This window comes from Petaurus breviceps, unplaced genomic scaffold, assembly GCF_028583685.1.
Source record: "Petaurus breviceps papuanus isolate PSGF00001 unplaced genomic scaffold, PetGlider_PUasm1.0 90977, whole genome shotgun sequence".
Classification (NCBI taxonomy): domain Eukaryota; kingdom Metazoa; phylum Chordata; class Mammalia; order Diprotodontia; family Petauridae; genus Petaurus; species Petaurus breviceps.
This window is the reverse complement of record NW_027187391.1, coordinates 26,710,110-26,722,363: the sequence shown is the minus strand read 5'-3', so window position 1 is coordinate 26,722,363 and position 12,254 is coordinate 26,710,110. Positions and strand designations below refer to the sequence as shown.

The window sequence follows — 12,254 nt, the reverse complement described above, 5'->3', positions numbered from 1 at the left end:
AACCAGTTTATATTTATATATGTATATGTATGTGTGTAATATATTCATTATCATAATATCATGTACATGTAAGAATATATTTTATATATAAAATACCTGTGTGTGTGTGTGTAAAATACTTGATTACTTGTGTTAGAGACTTTTCATGGTTCCTCAACCATATTATGAATGTGTTCCCATGTTTCTTAGTCATACAGTCTTATTTCTGGAAGGGACCTTTATTTTTGTGTGTGTTTATTATATGTTTCTCTTTTTAATTTTTTCTACATCTATGTTGTAAATTACCCCTTTAACACAGGTGAGGATCTTTTTTTCTAAAATTTAATTCCTGGCACTTTGAGCAGCCACAGAGTTGCCTGTAATTCTGCTGAAGAGCATTGATTTACTGGGGTTTTTACTTAGGACTACACAGTTAATGAAAAATGATAGTATTGAGTAAAAATAAAGCAGATCTCAAATGCTTTGCAACAAATACTTATTAAGAATAATCACATTTTAAAAAGGTATACTTTTCCTCTTATGTAGAATCTTAAGTGAATAAGATATAAGTATTCTATTTATATTTGACATAGAATAATGTCAGATTTATCTATCTTGCAGACCTCTGAGACAACCCCTTTTTTTTTCCTCAAAAGTACTCAAAAAAAACCCCAACATTCAAAGTTTGAGCACTTCTGTATAGCAAGAAAAAAAAAGTTGACGTTAGGAGTATTTAGAGTATTTAAAGATATGATTGATCCATTTACTGTCCAGAAGATATATACATTTCTCACTAGTGGCTGTAAAAAGCTGTGCTACAGGCCACCCTAAAAGTTCAAGAAAAATAGGAGATAAAGAAAGAGAAAATCTTGGCAGGTATAGAAACAACACAATGAGGAGTAAGAAGTAGATAAGATGACATTGTATGGCAGAGAAAGACAGGCATTCTGAATGCAGAGGGACAGACGATCCTATTGCACCTCAGCTTCTAAGGATCTCTCCAGTAATTGTTCCTGACAATGATCATTCCATGTCAGTCAGAAAAGGAAATCTTCCTCTGTTTCATCTTGACGTGGAGATGACCCTGAGTTTAAAAGTTGTCATGCAGTCCTGTTTCTGGCAGATAACTGCCAAGCTAGAGGGACTCAATTAAGAGGGGCTAAGCAATCATCAGGTTGCCTGCAAGTTGATGAATTTTACAGCTACAGCAACTCAAATGTCTGCCAAGCTCTAGAAGAGATGTGATCTGCTCCTGTGCAGGTAGTGCCCAATTTCTTTTCTTCTCTTAAATTGGAAAAAATGTGTAATGCATTTTGAAAATATTTCTGAAATATTTTATATTTAAAAAAATTAATCTTTATCTGGAGTTATTTTGAAATCTTAGTCATTGTGTATTCCTTCCCACTTTAAAATTTCCCATTGTCCAGTCAGTTGGCAAGTTTTATTCATTTGTTCTTTGCAGTGTCTCCCATCCCCCTTAAATTTTTTTATTGCTAGCTATTCTTTTCATCATTTTAATTTCCAAATACCTTACCCTGGCTTCCCTTTTAACACAAAAGAGAAGGAGGGAGGGGGAAAAAAGAAAAGCGTTTCAGGAAGACTAAACAGCATATCAGCTGAATCTTGACGGCTCTGGTGTTCTACATCTATAGTCACGCACCTCTGCAGAAAAAGGTGGGAAGTTAATTTTTTTCTTTTTTCTTGGGGGCCAAGCTTTCAACTTCTCTTAGAGTCCCATTGCTGTCATAAATACCTTAAAAATCAGTTTAGTCTTTCTAAAGCATGGCCATGATCACTGCTTCTAATTAAATACTTAAGTGGTTCATCATTGCCTAGTAAATTACATCCAAATTCCTTAGCTTAATATTCAAGTCCTTTTATAATATCTGGCCTCAGATTTGTATTTTTATTGCCCTCTGCTTTTCCTCACATAGCCCTAGTCAGACTGCAACTAAGAATTGTTTCTAAAATGGTCCCTCCTCCAAATCTATATTTCATTAAAACTCTGCCTGCCCTTTTAGGTCCTCTCCAAGTATAACCTCTTCTTTGAAACTTTCCCTAGTGTTGCCTCCTTACCCCCTTTCCCTTCTAGGAATGATTATTTCTTTTCTTTGAACTCCTGTAGCCCTTCCTTCTTGGCCTTATAGTACACTATGTATTAGGGTTACTTGTATGTCTCTTCTGTGTCCAGCTAGAGTGTAAGCTCAATTAAAGATGTCTCCATCTTCATATTCTTCACCTATATGTACAACAGGAAGTTTGGATTAGACCTTTGTTAGGTCCCTTCCAGCACTTAACATTCTCTGACTGATATTTACACTTTTCTGTGTCAATACTGGATGTATAGGTAAGTTTTCAAGAACCCAAAAAAGATGCAGGCATAATATTTGACTATGTTGGGTTTTTCCCCAGTTGGAAAATAAAGCATCAGAAACTAATAAGAATAATGAAGTTCAGCCAACTTCAGAAGATGGAAAAACTTCTAAGCCTAAATCAGGTATGTGTATAAGATGCAACATTGAGGTGTATTTTATCTTTTGTTGTTACTATTTGTTTGTTTTTTTTATACCACAGTCATTTCTCAGCAATCCTCACATTTACAACCTCTATCCTCCTTCTTGGTCAATCTTCTCTTAATTATGCAGAATCAACTAACAGTGGCAGCAGTAAGCAACATCCTTATAGTTTGCTTGAGAGCACTACACAGAAAAATAAGTTGTATGCCATATCGGTACCAGCATTTTCTGACACTTTTAGGTCATATAAGAGACGTAAAATGTAATTATAAGGCAAAGTAAATGAATTAAGAGAAAGGTGGTGCAGTAGTGTTTTGTAAAAAGTCCGAAGCTGAAAAAAAGTTTTCATTGACCATAATGGAGAGGAATCATGGCTCTCAAACTAGGAGGGACTTTAATCCTCTGATTTTATAAATAAGGGAGAGCCAGAGAGTTGATAGGACTTTCCTAGGGCCATCCGTACAGGTAACCAGCAGCAAAGACAGAATGTCTTCAGGCTGACCCAACACCAAATTCAGCAGTCTTTTCCCCTTTACCATACTGCCTCTCTAGGTGGTATTAAAGTTGTGGTGTCAAACTCAAACAGAAACGGGAACTACTAAACTAACTATACATGAGATTCTCTCACTGTACAGATTGACTTTAAAAACCACCCATTAACATCATCTGTTCTATTTGTACTTATTTCCAAGTTACATTTTATTTTAATCTGGTTTATATGGCAGTTGGAGTATTTTGGGCCCCTTTTGACACCTCTGCTTTAAAGGATGGTTAGAATTTCAAGAGATTAAGCTTGGGGGCTGAGGGAAGGGTATTCCAAGCATAGGACAGTAGCATGAAGTTTAGATAGAATTTAGATTATGTGGAGAGGAGTTATTAAAACGTCCACTATGAACCAAGGCACTGTGCTGAGTGATAAGGCTAGAAAGAAAAGCAAAAGACCAATATGCCAATTACTATGTAATAAAAAGATACACTGTATAATGGACAAAGGGAGGGCATTAGCATGAAGAGGGATCAGGAAAGCCTTCTTTGCAGAAGGTGGGATTTGGACTGAGATTTGAAGGAAGCCAAAGAATCTAGGAGCAGAGAAGAGGGAGAGAATTCCAGGCACGGAGGATCGCAGGTGAAAAAGGGGCATTTGGAGATGGAATCTCTTGTTCAAGGAACTAGTGTCACTGGGTGGCAGAATACATAGAGGGGGTTGGAGTTAAGGTATAAGAAGACTGGAAATGTAGGAAGGGGCCAGGTAACAAAGGGCTTTAAGAGCCAAACAGGATCTCATGTTTGTTCCTAGAGTAGTAGGGAGCTACCAGAACTTATTGAATGGCGGGGGGGGAGATGTGATAGGGTCAGACTTTTGTTTTAGGAGTATTATTTTGAGAGTTGAATGGAAGATGGACTGGAGTGGGGAGAGACTTGAGGTAGAGAAACCAAGCATGAGGTAATGAGGTGGTTGCAGTGTCAAAGGAGAAAAGGAAGTATATACAAGAGGTATTAACAAACATAAAAATGCTGGGACTTGTCAACTGATTGGATATGGAGGGTGAGAGAGTGAGAGGTTCAGGATGACATCTATGTTGAGAGCCAAGTTGACTGGATGGATGGTGGTATACTTTACAGTAATGGGGAAGTTAGGAAGAGGGAGAAGGTTGGGGGCAAGGAGGAAGAGTTAAATTCATTTTGGACATGCTGAGTTTAAGATTTTCCATTTTCAAAGAAATGTGAATGCTAATGGCTGTGCAGTTTATTACAGTACGATATACAATACAAAACAATACAAAATACAAACATATTTTAGAATTAGGGGGCAGCTAGGTGACATGGATAGAATGCCAGGCCTGAAGTCAGGAATACTGTCTTCTTGAATTTAAATCTGGCCTCAGACTCTTACCTAGCTGTGTGATGCTGGGCAAGTCACTTAACCCTATTTGCCTCATTTTTCTCATCTGTGAAATGAGCTGGAGAAGGAAATGGCAAACCAATTCAGTATCTTTTGCCAAGAAAACCCCAAATAAGGTCATAAAAAATTAGTCAGACATGACTGAAATGACTGAATAACAACAAATTGAAATATTTCAACGGTATATCAGAGTGAGGAAGATCACAAGCAGTGGCATCTCTATCAGTTTTAACTCCATACTTCTTAGCTATTGATACAGAATTCCCATCATTTAGCTCTCTCAGCTTGGCAGTCACATTTTCTCAAGAAGTATCTTTTCAGCCTCACTCAGTGATAGTGAAGTCAGAGTCTCTCAGGAAAGAAGTCCTCTTAGTCCTTTCTGTATACCTCATACAATCTCTCTGGTCATGACAGTTAAGTCTCCAAATGACAGTTAAACTGCCTCTTTTCTTTGGATTCTTTTTCCTCTTGAAGCTAAGAGTAACTATTATAGCCTCTGTGAACTGTGGTCAGAAGTTGGGATTTGTAATATGCTTTTTTCACATAGAGATTGGCATCATTGCATCGGTATTCTGACTGAGAAGCAGAGTGGTAAAATTGGGAGAAGACATGGATTCTATTGTCCACTCTCATTTCTTAATTGTGTAGCTTCTCTGTTTTCCTTTTGGTTTTGTATAAATTAATCTTGAGAGTATTCTGTTCCTCTTTTTAGATAAACAGCTCATCCAGTACACAGCTTTTCCTCTCCTTGCATTTCTTGATGGGAGCCCATCTTCCACTGTTGAAAATGGAAGTGCAACTTCAGAAGCTGCGTCTTCTTCAGACAAACCCTTAGAGGTTGATGAGCTTCTGGATAGTAGTCTGGACCCAGAACCAACCCAAAGTAAGCTTGTTCGACTGGAACCATTGACTGAAGCCGAAGCTAGTGAAGCCACACTGTTCTATTTATGTGAACTTGCCCCTGCACCATTGGACAGTGATATGCCACTCTTAGATAATTGAATCCCCAAGAAGGTGGACTAAATGTATATATTCATCAAAATGATGAACTATTTATTTAAAGTATCATTTGGTACTCTTTTGTTTTGTAAATGGCTTTGTTTTGTGTATTCAGATACTGTGGAATCTAAAGCACCTTCCCTGTCCCTACTTCAAGTCTAACCACACACTGATCACTCTTGCAAAGCTTTCAAATGTTACTCAGCTGTGTAGTTCTATAAGATTTCCTGAATACTATTGGCAGATCCTTAATTTGGATTCAAATTGCCATTCTTTCCCCAATTGCAGTGGAATTCACTAATTTTTGTTTTCATGTATATGCCCATTACCCTGATCTAATTAAATCTTCATTTGTTTTGTTGTAATTTGTTTTATTTGTTTGATGCTATCTGCATTCAGTGTAACACACTAGTGCAGAAGATGGTATTCTGAACGATTTTTCTGTTGCAGTTAACTTTTATTAAAATTTTTACACTTGGCTTTTCAAAACTGGGAACATAAAGTGCCTGGATCTAGTAGAATTTCATTGGTCTCCCTTGGTTCTGAGATGTATTCCTCTGCACCACACAAGAATAGTGAAGTGGGCATGATTTTCTCCTGCCCCTAAAACCTTCGCAGTCTACTTTAGGTAGTGGAGATCATCTCTGCCCATTGAGGTGTCAAATAAAAGGTTTTTCAGTTTGCTTGTGTTTTGGGTTTCTTTTTTTTCCTGCTCTTTTTTAGTCATACTCAAGTAAAAATAAATGCAGTAGATATTTAGGTCTCATTTCTGCTCTGCTGTCTTTTTGTGTATGATTTCTGTAAAAAAAAAAAAAAGCTGTGACGCTAGTAGATTCTAAAGCATTCTTCTGTCTTTAACTTTTTTGCATTTCAGCATACAATAACTTAGAGGCTTTAATTTACAAGTTAGTCTTATGTAAACGAGGCAAAAGAATTAGGAAAGTAATCATCTGCATCAGTATTATGGTTGCCAACCTTAACTGTTGGTTGTTGTAGGCTACATATATGGAATATATTTTTGTTGTCAAATTCCGTGTGTCTGTGTCTGTGTGTCTGTGTTCCTGTCTTTGTCTCTGTCTCTCTATGATGTTACCAGAAAATTGCACCAGCTGCATGTGAAGATCAGGTGCCAGAACCAGAGAGTGCTTATTAACAAATTCCTGCCAGAGTTCTGTATCCTTGAAGATAATTTCCCTGAAAGCAGAACAGATTAGGACTCTGTTGTCTTGAATTACTAATAATTACTATAGCCATTTACTTTTTTTTTTTTTAAGCAATCGGGGTTAAGTAACTTGCTCAAGGTTACAAGGCCAGGTGTTTCTGGGTGTGGTGCTGAGTATCTGAGCCTGGATTTGATCCCAGGTCATCCTGACACTGGAGCCGGTGCTCTCACTCGCTGAGCCACCTGGCCGCCCCACTGTAGCCCCACTGTAGCCATTTACATTGGAAAAATCCCTTACTAGTCCTCTTTAAAGTTCCCCTTTACATTCACGAATAAGGTTTCACGGTACATTTATGAGAGGCAAAACTGGAAGGGACTTCAGACAGAATTTAATCCAAACCCCTCATTTAACAAGTGAGGGAACTGAGAACCAGAGGGGTTAAGCAGGTTGCCCAATGTAACATCACTAATAATGGTAAAGTCAGGACTTAAACACAGACTTTTTTATTCCAGAGCCAGGGCTTTTTTTTTTTTTGGCCATACTGTCTCTAATAGTGGTTTTATCTTTTCCTACTTTAATTCTAGACAAATTAGGAAGATCCCCAAGTTTGCTGTTTTTGCAGTTTGGCTCCTCCTGTTTCTTCGCTTTCACAGTACTCAGTGATGAAGCCAAACTATATTACCTACTCTTGTTATGTCTTTCCCATTTCCTGAAATGCTTTCTATTCCCCATCCTTCAAGACCCAGCTCAGATGCCACCTCCTCATAAACTTCCACCTGTCCTAACCCTAAAAGAGAAACCTGGAAATGACATCACCTTTTCTGAATTTCTATAGTGCTTCATTTCCACTCCCCGTGCTGTTCATTTGTATACCTGCCTCGCCCCCTAGATTTTGTGAACTGGAGTTTTGGTTTACCTATCTTTATTATCTCCCACAAGACCTTCCTTTGTACAAAGAACTTCAGTCTGAGCAAACTCCTACCAATGCAGGTCTATAGCTTCTCTGTAATAATAGCTGAAGCAGCATAGAGACTCTGTGGCAAGAGGCTGGACTTGAACCCGGGTCTTTCTTAGCTTTAAGGCCAGCTGTCCCACCATACCATAAATCCAAACATTTTACAGAAGAAACTAAAGCTTGCAGAAGTTACGTGACTGGGCAAACCACTTAACTGGTAAGTGGTTAGGAGCAGGTCTTTTGACTGAATAATCTAGGTCTCTTCTAACTTCATCATGCCACTGACCATATTTGTCCTTCAGTAGCATTATCATTTTTCCTATTCTTAATTTACATTGAGTTCCTCTAGAGAGTAATGTAGTTAACTGCTTTTTAAAAATCTGCTGTTTGAAACTGAATTGCTGGGAACCTTTTTTAAGCTTCTTTTATTTTTGGCCTGACCAAATTTAAAAAACCAACCCTTCACTCCCTTTTTTGTTCTGAGATTTGGCACTGTCCCCTGAGTTTTTCAGCCCTAATTCTTAAACAAGTTTGGAGTTTTCCTGTAGCTTTATAGATTCTACTTGCCCCCTTTAATTAAAGAAAAAATATAAAGTGATCAAATACAAGGATTTTAAAAATTGTGTATTTTCCCATATTTTTCATATATTCCAGTTAATATTGCCTAATAAATCAAAAGATACCAGCTTGTAATATTGAATAAATTCTTAAAAGACTGAATTACATGGCTAATGCTTAAGGAGTTGATATTTTAATATATAATTTTTTTCTTTTTGGAAAAGTGTATCTAATAATTTAACAACAAATAATAGCTTAAATTAAGTCAGTTTTGAAGAATCATTCTTTGCTTCATCGCAGAATAATACTGTAGTATTACATGAATTCATTAATCACCTAACCTGTGCCAGGCAGTGTGCTAACAATTATGTTAGCTACAAAGAGATTTAGATGAATTGCAGACCAATCAACTTCATGATTTCTTTTTAAGCATTAAAGGCATTGAAGAGCAAAATTGTTAACGATTACTGAATAAGGCCCTAAAAGTAATTCACCAGGTATTCCCAGAGGAATAGCATCTTAACTTACACAACAGGATTTTTATTGATTTTTAAAGAATTCTACAATAGAAATTTCTTAGAGCCTGGCCTCCCTAACTTGTTGAGTCAGGAAGAGCAAGAAATTATTATTGTAAATGGACGTCTCCTTTCTGTTACCCATATAGGGGTGCTTTCCTCCTACCACCCAGGAAATATTTTTTTCTGATGGGAGGATCCTTGACAGCCCATATTCTTATGATTGTGATCCTAAAGAAATAATTCCTTCCTAAGGATAAAATAGAGATCAAAGCCAACGTTAAGCCAGAAGGGTGGACTGGGTCCAGAATCTAAAAGCATTTATTAAGCACTTGCCATATACCAGCATAAGTGTATACAAATAAATAAAAAAGCAAATTTATGAGAAGACAGGGATGATGGAAGGCTGCTATTAAATGAAATAAGGATGAGGGAATGTATATAGGGCATCTACCATGTGCCACTGTTGTAAGCACTTCACAAATGTTTCATTTGATATTCACAAGTCTTCCAAAGGACGTGCTGTTATTTTATCCCCATTTTACAGTTGAAGAAATTGAGGCAGACAAGTTAAGAGGTTAAGTGACGTAGCTTCACACAGCTAATACGTGTCTGAGGTTAGATTTGAATTCAGTTCTTCCTGACTCCAGCTCTAGTATTCTATGCACTAAATCACAAAGTGAGGTGGGAATGTATTCCATGCTTAGGTAACAGCTTTAAAGTTTTGAAATGGAATGACTTGGTTGAATTGTAGAGTGCAGAAAGAATAACAGCATATAAGGTTGTTTCAGGTTGTAAAGGGCTTTAAAAACTTAAAACAGAGGAACTTGTATTTTCTCTTGGAAGCACTAGTAGTCTATTGAACTTTCTTGAGTATGAGGGAATGACATGGTTTAGACCTGTACTTTACAAAGTCATGTTAGCAGCTATAAAGGAGGGATTGGAGAGGGGAAGTACTTGAGAGGCAGGATAACCAGTTAGGTTATTGTAATAGTGAACAAACAAAAAAAGGTGACTAGTACCAACTGAGTAGAGACAAAAGGGTCAGATGCAGGATAAAGGTAGAAAAAGGGGTTGGAGAGGGGAAGTACTTGAGAAGTGGGATAAGCAGTTAGGTTATCCTTATAGTCCAGCAAAAAAGTGAACCAAAAAAGGTGACTAGTACCAACCGTGCATAGAGACAAAAGGGTCAGGTGAAGGATGAAGGCAGAAAAAATGATTTGGCAACTGACTGGGTTTGTACAATGAGGGAAAGCCAAAAGTTGAAAGTAATGCTGAGGTTGTGAACCTGGGGGGGCTGGAAGGGAGGGTACTGCTCTAAACAAAAATGCTCAAGTTCAGAAATGGAGTGGGTTTTATGGAAAATTTAAGTTCAATCTTGGACATGCTGAGTTTGAGATACCTACTGTATATCCAGTTTTCAGTTTCCAACAGGTAGTTATAGAGATGTGCAAATAAAACACAAGAGAAGATGGGCTGGATTTATAGATACAGGAATCATGTGCATAGCAATGATAATTAAATCCAAGAAAAACATGAGGTCATGAAGTGAATGTAAGAGAATAGAGATGGCCCAGGACAAAGCCTTGAGGATATACCAGTTAGGGATGATGATATGGATGATAAACCAGGATAGGTAACTGGAACAGTCACACAAGTAGAACCCAAGTAGGTAATAGCTAGCATTTACATCGCTCTTTAAGCACCTTCTGTTTCTTTAAAAGTATCCAGAAGAGGGTGGTCAACAGCATCATGTTGCAGAGAGGTCAGTCAAGAAGGATGAGGTCATAGCAATGGTCAGCAATTAAGAGTTCAGTGATAACTGGAGAGAATGGTTAAGAGAGATGAGGTGAGCGGGCAGCTAGGTGGCGCAGTAGATAGAGCACTGGCCCTGGAGTCAGGAGGTCCTGAGTTCAAAGTTGGTCTCAGACACTTAACACAAAAACTAGCCATGTCACCTTGGGCAAGTCACTTAACTCCAATTGCCCTACCTTCCCTCCAACAAAAAGAAAAAAAAAAAAAAAAAGATGAGGCAATGGGGTAGCTAGGTGGCCCAGAGAATACACCACTAGCCCTAGTCAAGAGGACCCGAGTTCAAATATGCCAGAGACAGTTGACACAACTGTGACCTTAAGCAAATCACTTAACCCCAATTACCTTGCCTTCCCCCCTCCAAAAAAACAAAAAATAAATGGTGAGGCTAGTAGCTAGATTGTAAAGGATTGAGGAGTTAAAAGAAAGGAAATAGAGACAACAGATGTAAACGGCTTTTTTATAGACATCTGAGTGTAAAAGGAAGGACAGAAATAGGTAAATAGCATGAGGACAGGAAACTAGTAGAAAAAATTTGAATTAAGATGAATGAAAGGTAGTGATTGTGGGAGAAATTTGCTAAATAAAATATGCTAAAGGACTGGCCATAGCAAAAAGGTTCCCCTTTAATTATGAGAATGAAGAGATATCAAGATAGTCAGATACAATGGAAAATGGTCTTTCTCAGTCAAGTGTGAATTATGGGTCATCAACTGACTTAAAGTGGGGTGGGGATGGTTTGAGAGGCTTAGAAATGTTTAGGGCAGTTGCTGTTTCGAATGGGAAAGATGATCAAGGAGTAAAAGGATTGCCTGCTAATATGAGTACTCAATTTATAATGAAATTCATTCAGTTGCATTTCCTCTAGTCCCCTTCAGCCACATATAAATAGAAGAGACTAATGGTTGGCAAGTAGTATCATGGAAGGTGATTTGAAAGGGTAGCATATAGTTGAAAAATTGATTATAATAGGTTTTGAGATTCAGCTAAAGCAATAGTGATAATTTGCCAGAGTGCTAAGGAATATAGATCTTGGTGAGGAAAATAAGTTTTAGGAGGGCATCAGGCATAGGAGATGATATAAAAGGTTACAATCCACTAGTGATTTCAGAGGAACTTTTGTGGGTGATGTTAAGATCAAAGGCGTGGCCATCACTGCTTGTAACTGAATGAAACTGAGGAAGAGGACATGGTAATAAAAATGAGGGATTATGAAGTTAGGATTTTTGAGGGGTACACTGACCTTCATACTGAAGTCCCCTAGTATATCTCTAGAGCATCATTCTGAGGAACTGAGATGAAAGCAAGAATCCAATTCAAGAGTAGATTCTAAGCTAGAAAATTAGTCCAAGGGAAGGTGAACTAATAGGCATTATCAGCCAACTGTTAAGCCTTCCCCCAAACCCGATGTATTTCTAATTATTCTTTCTCTATCCCCCAAGCCCCAAATTCTTTTACTATGGATCCATAATGCCCATTCTTCCTCCCCACTAAGATTAGGATCTATGGACTTGGGACAACTACTTAATAACCACAATTTATAGCAACCATATTATTAACACTTGACATCAAATTTTTTCCAGCATAGTGAAATAGGTAAAGTATGTGATAACCCAAATAGGTTTAAGTGACTTGCCCAAAGTCACACGGCTAGTGTTAAGTGTCTGAGGCTGGATTTGAACTCAGGTCCTCCTGACTCCAGGACCAGTGCTCTATTCACTGCGATGATAACCTATTTTAAAGCTATTTATCACTGTATCTTTTTTAACTTTGTGTAGGAGGAGAAAAAAAATGATTACTGTATATTCTCAAGTTGCATAAGGCTCTTTGACCAAAACTTTACAAACCCCAAAC

General features: G+C 37.7%; 1 protein-coding gene across 3 annotated transcripts in view; it reads left to right on the top strand.

Moving 5' to 3' along the window:
* Positions 1-6,078, top strand: part of HSF2 (heat shock transcription factor 2) — a 53,597-nt gene extending 47,519 nt beyond the window's left edge. For all 3 annotated transcript variants that reach the window (XM_069076942.1, XM_069076941.1, XM_069076940.1), the window contains 2 exons: positions 2,392-2,476; positions 5,111-6,078. In XM_069076942.1, the coding sequence (XP_068933043.1) occupies positions 2,392-2,476; positions 5,111-5,400 (375 nt within the window). In that variant the 3' untranslated portion in view covers positions 5,401-6,078. The remainder of the gene's footprint in view (positions 1-2,391; positions 2,477-5,110) is intronic.
* Positions 6,079-12,254: the final 6,176 nt, after the last annotated feature.